Here is an 11,834-nt window from a genome sequence, read left to right as displayed (position 1 = left end):
TTTCCCCCAGGTCCTATTATTTTTATTGTACAGTTTTGCAGAACGTGAGGTTTTCAGAAACACACATATAGTAGAATTTCCTATACTTTGATAGAAGACATCTCTGTTCAACAGTTTTCAAACTTTAGTATGCATGAGAATCACCTGGGGAGCTCATTAAAAATGCAGGTTTTTAGCATCTACCCTAGAGTATGATTATGTATGTGGGGTGGGGCAAAGAATCTACCATTTCCAAGTCTCCCAGATGTCTCCACGACCTCACCTACAGCAACATGACAGGAGTAGTTATCAGATTCTAGTTCATTCTCCCAATGAGAAGGCAGCGCCAAGAGACCACATTTGAGTGTCAGAAGTCTTCTCCTTGGCATTCCTTCTCACCTTGACCGTGATGTGCCCGTGGACATTTTCCATTTCTCCCAGCATGGCTGACATCAAGGAGGATTTCCCAGAGCCCACAGTGCCCACCACAGCCACCAGTTGGCCTGGCATAATGTCTAGGTTCACGCTGAAAGAGAGAAGTGCACTTGAAAGAGAAGGGTGTGTGGAGGGGTGTTATTCAGGAGAAGTTCAAGCCACTTCTCAGACGCTCCATAGGAAGTCTGATTATTAGGAGATTTTCCCTCAAGATTCGAAAATTTGTCTTGCATATACAATACTCCAAAGTATTTCTCTAATGATTTTTTTTCTGCTCTAAGAGTTTTGAGAGTAAGCCCTCATATATAAGTTGTTTGTGCCAAATGTGAGTTTCCACTGGAAAAATTATTTTAGAACCAACATGGTACCACTGAACAAGACCCTATTGGTTCAAGTCCCAACTCCACCACTGCTGAGCTGCGTGATCTTGGAAGGCCACTTCTCCTGGACTCTCATTTCTAAACTAATGGGGTTGGACCAGATTAATGTATCCCCAAGTTGGCCATTCAACGAGAATAACCATTCAATAAAACACTTGCTGAAAGCACAGATTCCCTGCTCCCCTCCCCCTGGAGATCTGGCTGAGTCTGGCTGGGGAGGGGCCCACACTGGGCCAGGCTCCTGGAAACTCTCTATTCTGGCCCTATTATTTGAGTCTCTAGAACATTAGGAACATGGGGAATTTGTTCACAGGCTTTCTGAACCTGCCCCTTGAGCTGGACTCCTTCCAGACTTATACTACTAGCAAAGTGGGAGCTATGTCCACTCTGCTCTCTGCAACGTGAGGCTTTCAGGTTGGGAGGGTTCAGAGGTAGGGCTTCTTGCCCGACACATGCCAAGGCACGCTCCAGAGTCCATGTTAAAGAATCTAGGAATAGGAGAGAAATGTGGAAAGTTCTGGGTGTAGCAGGAGATGATCAGGTATGCTCAGTTGTGAAGAAAAAATCTGGCCTGCTTGGGCTCCTGGTGTGCTCTGTGGTGCTGTGCTCAGTGGCTGAGTTGGGCGTACCAGTACATGCAGTGCTTAAGGAACACATTACATGCAGCAATGTGGCAAGCAAGGGTTGGCTTAAGGCAGGGGAATGTGAGAATGGGTTATGTAGATGAAAAATTCCAGATCTGAAGTTGATTATAGAGGCAGCTCCCAACAACCACTCTGGACAAAGAAGGCAGATTTTTCTTGATTACTATTCTTAAGTGAATAAATGAACTTAAATTGAGTTCAGGTTCTTGTGTGTATCCATACCCAGAGACCTAGGCTACCTGCCAACCCTGCACCACCTCCATCCAGTCTGGAGAATAAATGTCTTCATAGGCTCTCAGCTGGACGTGCACTGTCCCACAGTAGGAAAGCAGGGTAGCAGATGTAGTTACAGGGACAGGGGCTCAGGATCTCTGCTGTCAGTTTATCCCTCCAAGAGTTTAGCCTGCACTAGTCTCTAACTGAACACATGCACATAGCTCGTTTCCCCATGTATTATATTACATGGAATTTTTCAATAACAAGACTGGCAAGGAGAATCCTGAAAAACAGCAAGAGGAAAAGGAGGCAACTCACTCTTGGATTGTGACTTCCGAACCGTGGTCCCAGGTAAAGGATGCCTCAGAAAACTGCACAGCTTTGTCTGTTGAGAAAAAGTCCCCTCTTTAAGTCAGATGTAGGTCCCCACATGTCTGTCTGCCCTTTCTTAGCCTTCAGGTGTCCCTCACTGCTTCCTCCAGCAGAGCCCAAGATTGCCTCTGTCAGGTGCTGACTCCTGAGCTGACAAGAGGCAAATGAAAGGTCCTGGGATGAGACCAAGAGTTGCCTGCATACGATGTCCTTTTTTTTACTTAGGAGTCCCAAGCCTGTTGGTAGCCCAGATTCTTGATCTACAGACAGTCTGGGTACATTCCCAGGCCCTCTGTTGCCTAGTCTCTTGTATAAGTTCCACTTCCGAATATAAACTCAGCCATTCCCTGCCCTGGATTCCAGACCCACTGCTCCTTCTGGCTATGGATGCCCCCCAGTCCTTAAACCTTTAGAACTTGTGTGTTCTTCCACTCCAGCCTATCTTCCCAATTCCACATGCTTGGCTCCATTCTGACTTCTGTTTTCTAGATCCTTTGCAGGATTCCCTGCTTATCCTCAGAATAGCTGACCCAGCTTAGCTTGGCAATCTGGCTAAGCAATCTGTTCTAAATGAAAGCATAATTTAAGTAATAACGGTATGGATACTGTGCAAATATAGGTGCAAGGTAAGTCCCCTAGCTTTCCCTTTCCATCAGTTTCTTGCCGTAAAGTACTGGTGCCAGCACTGTGAATATATATGGGATGCAACTTCCAAATTCACTTACCAAAATTGCAGTCATGTCGAATGGCAGATGTGTCCAAGTCATCCCCTCCCAAATATTTCTCTAGCCGTTCTACGGAAACACTGGCCTAGAGAAGGACATAAAGGATTAAAACAAACATCAGTGACAAGCACAAGTAGAGGAGTTTGACTTCGTCACCAGCCTTGGATGTGGAAGCAGATAGTCAACCTGCCAGGCTTCTTGCCCATGATTTGCTACTTGCCACACTTGGAACCTCTGGCCCCCTACCCTCGGCCCGCCTCCCCAGTGTGATTCAGCCACACCTCAGCCCTGGGGGCCAGCCCACTCTGAACAGAGGGAAATTAAGATGCTCTATTTCAGCCCCTCAGAAAACTCACTGTGGTGTGGGGGGAAGTCAATTCTACTGCTCTCTTTGGACCTAGTTCCAGAAACTGTCTTCTGCCTTCTTCTAAGACAAAACTTCTGTCTGGTTCTGGTAACTGGGCCCCTGGCATGTTCTTCTTTAACTGAGTCAATGACCCATATGGTGCCTCACTGCCCACATGCCATGGTCATCGGGCCCCTTTGTTATGCAGGGAGCTGTCACCACTGCTGATCCTGCTTTTGCTCTCTATGCGATAAACTATCTGAATCTAAAAAGAGCATGTTATTTCTTTATCAGCCAAATCTATCAGCCTTCCTTAACACCCTCCAGTACTGGGAGAGGTCTTTTCCTAAACCCCAGTCCTTCCTATGGCCTGAGCTGTCTGAAGCCTGCCACCTCCAGGATGAATGCAGGTCGCCACACTTTGTCATCCTGGCTGCCTCACCAGTCTGCCACCTGCCCTGTGAATATCCTCCTGAGGTCTGGTACCTGGTCTATCTTAGTGACTGTGCTCAGTTTTCAGGACCCAAACACTCCCTGTGGCCCATTTTCTGACAGCTTGAGGCTCCCAGATTGCATTTGGTTTTACCACCATGTATGTGGCTTCATACAAAGAGAAGCCTTTTCTCTCCTTTTGTGCCATGTTTCCCTAATGCTCCATAAATACCTCACAAGGAGGTGGATGAGACTGGGATGATTATCCTCAGTTTATAGTCAGAAAAACTGGGGCTCAATGAGCTTGTGATTTTACTGAATCAAACTGTTGGTCTCCAGAGACCAAAAAAATCTCTCTAATTGAAGGTTCACCAGGAGAAGCTAGAAATGAGATATGACAGACCAGTCATTCTAGACTCTAAGGCTTTTAACCAGAGCTAATCAGTTAGCAGTGAGATTTCCTACCTACCTGGAGCATGGTGGAGACTATCATGGGAAGCATGCTCATGGGAAAGCGCAGGATATTGAAGAGGGTGATGGAGGTGAAGGCCTTTTCTGCATCCAGAATATTATTGCTATCCACCAGGACGTAAACGGAAAATGTGATCACAGACACCTGGAAAAGTAAAGCCATCAGTGATTTATTCCTAAAAGGGATCAAGCAGCCTTGTTCTAAGTCTCAGGAACACAGTATACTGTATCAGAGTTGAAGGAGCCTTAGGGATTATCTCAACCCTCCCATGTTACAGATGAGAAACCTGAGCCCAGAAGAGGAGGAAATATCTTGCCTGAGGTCATAAAGTCAACTAATGGCATTGCTGGGACCAGAGCTCGAGTCTCCTGTCTCCTGTTATCAGTGTTCCTTCCGCTACAGACCCACGCGGTCTCCCCAAGAAGATGAGAAGCCTTCCCACGCAGACCATGCCTGGATACCACATTCATGCTGAACCCCCTGGAAACTTGCTGCGGGTGGCAAGACCACCAAATTGTGCACAAGGGTGAAACTAGATTTGGGGACATGAGGTAGGAATAGCGGCATGAGGACTTGATGAGCCCCTGGATTTCAGGGTCAGGCCTACAGGTGCGGGCAGTCTATCTAAACAGACCTTCTCCAGAAAGCTGACCCAGCCCACTGACTCCTGTCACTCACCAGCACCGGAGTTAAGTATAAGAGAAATATCATCACAGACTGCAACTGCCCAAATGTCAGCAGGTTCCTGAGCTCTTTCTTGCGAAGGTCGTGGACTTGGTTTTGGAATGAAGGTTCCCAGGCAAAATATTTCAGGATCTAATAGGATAGAAAACAGCACAGCTTACACTGGTGCCCCAAAAGGACATCAGGTGCATACCATCCACCCATGTTTTAGGATATGCTCCCCAAAATTGGGGAAGTAGAAATTCAGATTATAAAGTGCGATTACAGAAAGGTAACTTGTATTTGTTGACAACTTACTAGGTATACAACGTTTTATATACATTATCTTACTTAGTCCTAAGTGTGACCAACTGTCACACTCTGCCTGGGATTAAAGGTTGCCCAGGATATGGGGCTTTCAGAGCTAAACCCAGAAAGTTCTGGGCAAACCAGGAAGAGGTAGCCACCTACTCTAACAGAATTACTACATCCATTTTAACAATAAGGAAACAGGTTGAGAGAGACTAAGTAACTTGCCCAAAGTCACCATCCTAGCGAGTGGTAGAGCTGAGACCCGAAACCAGGTCTATATTTTCATTTTGCCACATTGGCAAGAAGGCATATAGAGCTCTGTGTGGAGAAATAGCAGGATGTTCAAAGGGGCCTCTTTTTCATTTTCAAGAGGTTTAGGGTAATATTAAAGTCCATGAATTCAAAAACAACGTATATATTAAAAAAGAATTTACTGGTCACCTTTGAAGGATGAAAATGCATTATTTTGAAAACTAGTAAATCGAGGAAAGAAGCTTGTATTTATCCTGCCTATCCTGTACAAACTTTATTTTAGGGTAACCAACTAGGTGATTAAAGATCATTCTTCATTACACAATTCCAGCTAAGCAATGGCAAAGGAATAATGGAATTAAAACATCACCCTTTTGCAACTACTAATGAAAATAGAACAAGGCAATGATCATCAGTGGCTGCTAAAACTTTTATGACAGTGGTTTTCAACCTTGGCTGCATATTAGAATCACTTATGGAGCTTTAAAAAAGACACACACACACACACACACACACACACACACACACACACACACACACACACATATATATGCCTGAGCCTCACCCCCAGAGAGTCCAAAAAAATGGTTTGAAGTAGGCCCCAAGCCTCAGTGGGCTTACAAACTTCCCAGGGGATTGAAATGTGCTGCCTGGGCCACAAGTCACTGCTCTGGGTGAAAGAACAGCAGGAAACACAATAAGGGATGAGTCAGGCTGACAATGCCTGGACCCCATAAACACTCATCATCGCTAAGTTAGGAAGCAAGCACTCTCTGAAAGTATCCTTGCCCCTCAACCCCACCCCAAACAAACACAAAAAACAAACAAGCCAAAATATACTCAAGCCTCTAGATCTAACCACCAATTTACAAGAAACATTGGAACAAGACAACTTGTTTTCTCTAAAATGACTACTGTAGATCAAAAGCACTATCAACTAAATGCCATGTGTGGACAGTTTTTGGATCCCTATTCAAACTAACCAGTGGTAAAATTAAATTAAAAAGACATGTATGAGGTAATTGGGGAAATTTAATTGTATCAAAGGACTGTTCTTTTTTTTTTTTCAGGTATGCTATTGGTACTGTGGTTATGTTAAAAAAATGAAGTCCTTATTTTAGAAATACATACCCAGTATTTACAAATGAAATGACAAAATATCTGAGATTTGATTTTAAATAATCTAGCAGGGCATGAAGTGGAGAGTGGGGATATAGATGAAACAAGTTAGGTCATGCTGATAATTGCTGGAGCTGGGTGATAAATCCATGGGGCTTCATTAAACCATTCTCTTTACTTTTGTGCACATTTGACCATCTCTACAGTAAAATACAAAAACAAAACAAGCCATTTAACATAATTAGATAGAAATCATCATCAAAAGAGGTCCTGAGAGGAGTACCAGGGCAAGAAACAGGAGACTTCTGGGTTAATGAATCAGAAGTCATGGGACACATCACAGGCCCAGAAGCAGAAGTCCACAACCTCTAGCAGGTCTGTTAAGCCCAAGAACCCACTGTTGCCGTCACTGTGCCCAGAGAGTCACCTACACTCAGCTTCTCACCTTGATCCCACTGAGAACCTCATTCATGATCTTTAAACGCTTGTCTTTATACTTCATATTTTTAACCTGCCAGGAAAAAGTGAAACACAGAACACACTTCCATGTAAGAGGGTCCAGATTTGCTGCGGATACTAAATCTCAGTGGTGTTTGTGGCTGTCACTTGGTGAGAACCTGAGGCGCCCAGTGACGGGCTGTCTCTCCCACTCTCCACCTCGCCTCCTCGCCCCTGCCACACCCACCTTCCTTCTGAACCTGAGCAGCCTTGGCCTGACTGTGCCCTCCTCCTAGGTTGTTTTTTCCATGGCTTCCTCCTTCACATTCAGGTTGGTGTTATCCAGACCTCAGCTCAATGTCCCCTCCTCACAGAGGTCTTTCCTGATCCCATAATCTAAAACTGCCACCCACCCACTCACTAGCATATCACCCTGTTTAATTCTCTGCATAGTACTTATCATAAGTGACTTTTTTTTCCCTTCTCTGCCTTTGTTTGTTTATGGCCTGAATCTCCACCCCAAGTAGAACGTAAGTTCCACAAGAGCCTTGTCTAATTTGCTGCTGTGTTCCCCCCAAAATAGGATACACAAAAAATATTTTTAAAATATTTGCAACTAAATGAATGCAAAACAAATGAAGGACTAAATGACATACACCATTGAGTTCTCCCATCCAAAATATGATTTCTGGCATAGCTAACAACTGTCCACACGGAGTCCTGCTACCTGGTGGTAGCAGGGTTGATTGCCAGGATTTAGGCCTAAAGTTTGGGTCGCTCATGTGACTGCTCTGTGTGGCTGGTTTGCATTGCTATGATGGAGAAACAGGGCCAATAATCACTGTGCTAAGAACAGCCCAGTGGAGCAGGGTGTAAGAGTTATATGCAGGGTCCCTGGGCGGCTCTTCTCTTTCCAATGAGGAACATGAATCAAGACAGAGTATATAAACCCTAAGAGTGGTCAGAGGTGAAAAGGGAAGATAAAGCCAAGTTCATCTGGGACAGTGGCAAGTCTTCTACCAGCTTTGTGTTGCTCAAACTCCAATCACAAGTCAGAATAGAGGAAGTAAAAGACTTTAGACTTTGAAGAACATAAACATGTCCCCAGTGACTGTTTCTTTACCTGAATAGCCCTATTCTTGGTGGCAATTACCCCATTAATTGGGATTAGGAGCACCATCACCCCAACACCTGCTAAGACTGAGGGTCCCAACTCTGCCCACAGGAAGTAGATGGACAAGGAAATCTGTAGAACATTTGACCACAGCAGGTGGATGAAGTTGGTCACGTCCATGAGCTTCTGGGCGTCCACAGACATCAGGTTCACTGTTTCTCCAATGGTGTACTGCTTCCTGGCCTGGTTGGATAGAGTCAGCGCCTAAAAACAAAGATTGGAATTGGGACACCTGGACAAGGCCAAGGATACTGGGGAGTGAAAGGGGAGATTCAGGAAGTGAAAGACAGTAGAAGGATGGGCTCCATATGGACACAACTTTTCCAAGGGGCTGGGATCTTCTTGCCACTAAATCTTTTTTTTTTTTTTTTTGCAGTACGCGGGCCTCTCACTGTTGTGGCCTCTCCCGTTGCGGAGCACAGGCTCCGGACGCGCAGGCTCAGCGGCCATGGCTCACAGGCCCAGCTGCTCCACGGCATGTGGGATCCTCCTGGACCGGGGCACGAACCCATGTCCCCTGCTTCGGCAGGCAGACTCTCAACCACTGTGCCACCAGGGAAGCCCTTGCCACTAAATCTTACACACAGCGTTCTCTCCTTCTTGACCCCTCTTTCCTGCTATTCCTACCTTCCCCAACATCTGTTCCTCCACACACTTTTTTTACTCAGAAAAGTCCTATTTATCTCTTAGTGTCAACTTAGATGGAACTTCTCCTAAGACTTCCCTGACTCCCAAGTTTGGGTTAGATATTTTTCCTGTGTATTCCCCTAACAACCCGTGCTTACCTCTGCCATGACATTCACCACACTTCACTGTGTACTTTTGTTTTTCTATTTCTCCACCAGTTGTAAACTCTGTAAGGACAATGGCTACATCTGTCCAATTCACTACCACTTTCATATGCACACGGTAGGGAAATCAAATACTGAAGGATGGAAGGAACGGAGGGATGAAAGGAAGAAGCATGTATTCATTCTTGCCTTGCAGACTTTAATGTGGCAATGTTATTTGGAGCCATACTGTGAGGAGGTTGCAACCATTCCCAAGGAGGACAGAGATCTTAGAATGGTGAGGAAAGCTGCGGGGTTCACACACTGGAAGCAAAATGACTTATTGTCAGGAATTTGAGGGCAATATCTAGATGCCTGAATCTTGCAGCATGAGCCTCTTGTTCTCTTGTTAGACAGATCAGAAGGCTAAGAACCACAGTCTGTCACTTACAGCCGTGCCTTGTACAAATGCTCCCAGACAAGGGGCTGGGGGGTGGGTGGTGGCTGCATGAAACCAGCTTGTACTACACTCACCAAGCCACCCTCTGGTGTGGGCTACATCTTTCCAGAGGAATGAAAGCCTTCTTCTAATTCCCACAAGGCAGTGTATGGGCTATGAGTGGCCCTAGAGATCACCTTCATCCTCCTCCTAGAAGCTCTACTGTCATCTTAATCCATCAATAAAGTCTTTAGAGTATATCAGGATTCTTGGTTGTACAGTAAAAAGAAGGAAATTTCCTAAAATGTTAGGCTACCAAGGTTCTAGAGACATCATTTCACTGCTATGCCTCCCCTTTGGTATTGAAAAACAAAAACAAAAAGTAACATCTAATTACCCTTCAAGGTAATCACTATACTTTTCTTTTTTCAATAAATCTTTGTAAAGTGGAAAAGTCATTAATTTAGTCCCAATAGCCCTTGTCTAGAGGCAGGTCCTGTCTATGTGATTCTAGGCATTGAAATGATCTAAGCCCTACTTCTCTGTAAAATAGGGGTAAGAATTGATAATGGATGTAGAAAATGTTTCATAACATTTCATAAATGAAGCATAATCTAAACATATAAAATTAGTCAATTTTAAATTCTATTTTAGGGACTTCTCTGGTGGTCCAGTGGTTAAGACTTCGCCTTCCAACGCCCAGGGTGCGGGTTCGATCCCTGGTCAGGGAGCTAAGATCCCACGTGCCTTGGGGCCAAAAAAACAAAACATAAAACAGAAGCAATACTGTAACAAATTCAATAAAGACTTTAAAAATGGTCCACAACAAACAAAATCTTTAAAAAAAATTCTATTCTAGTAGCAATATTTATTTGAATGAAGGTCTCATTAAGGACTCTATTTTACACATTCCTTATGGATTGTAACAGTTGCAAAACCTGGAACATATCAATATTAAGAATCAAAGTAGTGGAAATGAATCATCACAATTGTAAAAGTGTACGTTCATAGAAATGTCTGAGACAGCCTGGTTAGTGACCTCATATCCTGCAAACCAGCAGAAGTACAGTATCTCCAGAAGGAATAAGGGGGTTAAAATTTTAATTTTGGAGAAGACAAATTCCAGTGTGAGGGTATCTGGGAGTTTAAAGAACTTGACCAGACTTCTGATCTAAAGACATTTGGATCACCTCTCTGGGTCTCTCGATGAGTCAACATCTACTCAGGAAAAACAAAAGACACACTGGAGTTTTAAGAGAGGAAAGCAAAGGATAAAATCAGGAACTGTAACAGAGAAATCACTATGATGGAACACTCCAGTGGTGGATGAAAAAGAGGAAGAAAAGGCAACCGACTGATGTTCTGACCTATAAAAAGTATCATCTCCTAATGGATGAATTTTCTCCTCAGGCTTGTAGTCACTATTTTCATTTCTTTTTATTTATTTTTTAAATTGAGATATACTTGACTCTACTTTCATTTCTTAAGGGAAAAACTGAGAGTTCACCTTGGTGTCTAGGAAGGAGGGAAATAAAGTTGCTCTGAGAAAGTTAAACATTAAAAGCAACGTGTCAGAGGGAAGATGGGGAAAATCATTTTAAGGAAATGGAATAGCTCCCAAGTCTGCAGAACTTAGTAACCAGTGTGAAGGTATTTACAAATCCAAAAAAGGAATCAGGCAGAGGAAGTGTTGGCCGTTACTCAAGACTGAGAAAAAGAAGTCGCTAGGCAAAAGTCAGTCCGGGGAGATGGAGTCCTGGTTCCCAGAGCGTTCTAGTCTATGGCAAAATTGTGATTTGAGATGGACACACCAGGTCTTATGAGCCAAGTTTCATGTAGTATTTGGTTTAAATGTTGGTGATTTTAAGAGTCTGCCCTTGGCCAGCTTCTTTTCTGACTTTACATTCTGTCCCAAGGTGTTGTCACCTTGTGGAGAGAGGAAGGAAGAGAGGGGTGGTATGCAAGCCTTCAAAGCTGAAAGGCAGATCCCGGGCAGAACAGCTTGCTGGCTTTTCCCTGGAGTGCACCTCACCCCACACACACAGATGCTCTATGTCTGTATACACACTTTTCATTTTCATCTCCAAAGAAATATCTAAAGAAGGCTGTATGTTTAGCCAAAATCCAGTGTTGAGATCAGTTATCATTTCCATCAAATTTTCCTCAATCTTGGAAGAAATGCTCACGTTTACAAAGGGGATTTTCTTTGGTGATGCCTGGCATATTCCACTTACCTTCTTATATACAGAAGCCATGATGGTGGTCCGTACTTTCATCCCCAGCATAAAGCACAGTTTAAAGTAATACTGAAGGCAGAGAGACTGGATGAGGGCCACGGCGAAGAAGAGGATTGAATAGAGATACCCAGTCCACAGATATATGTCATGGTCATTTGCAAAGGAGATCAGCAATCTGCCAGAGCAAAACCAAGTAAGTGGTGCCCATCAAGCCTCCGAGGGCTCTTCACCCTCCTTGTGCACAGACAGCTACGTTATCCTACCCTGTTGGTAACAAAAGTGACCAGAATTGTTCAATGCTCTTGGAAGACTGAGCTCCACAGCCATGCCAGCACTCTTGCCTTTTTTGGAGATGAGCAGCAAGGGCTAAGGGTTGACGACCCATGACCCTGAGACGGGATAACGTGTGCTCCACAAAGCTGCCACTGC

At 44.3% G+C, this 11,834-nt stretch overlaps 1 protein-coding gene across 1 annotated transcript in view; it reads right to left on the bottom strand.

The window, feature by feature from the left end:
• ABCC2 (ATP binding cassette subfamily C member 2) overlaps positions 1–11,834 on the bottom strand; it is a 67,398-nt gene that overhangs the window by 38,764 nt on the left and 16,800 nt on the right. The window contains 8 exon segments of the mRNA XM_007470328.1: positions 379–505; positions 1,973–2,039; positions 2,752–2,836; positions 3,999–4,145; positions 4,680–4,817; positions 6,793–6,858; positions 7,909–8,163; positions 11,403–11,580. Coding sequence (XP_007470390.1) covers positions 379–505; positions 1,973–2,039; positions 2,752–2,836; positions 3,999–4,145; positions 4,680–4,817; positions 6,793–6,858; positions 7,909–8,163; positions 11,403–11,580 — 1,063 coding nt within the window.

This window comes from Lipotes vexillifer, unplaced genomic scaffold (genome assembly GCF_000442215.2).
Source record: "Lipotes vexillifer unplaced genomic scaffold, Lipotes_vexillifer_v1.1 scaffold916, whole genome shotgun sequence".
NCBI classification, from domain to species: Eukaryota; Metazoa; Chordata; class Mammalia; order Artiodactyla; family Lipotidae; genus Lipotes; species Lipotes vexillifer.
This window is presented reverse-complemented; position numbering and strand designations above follow the sequence as displayed.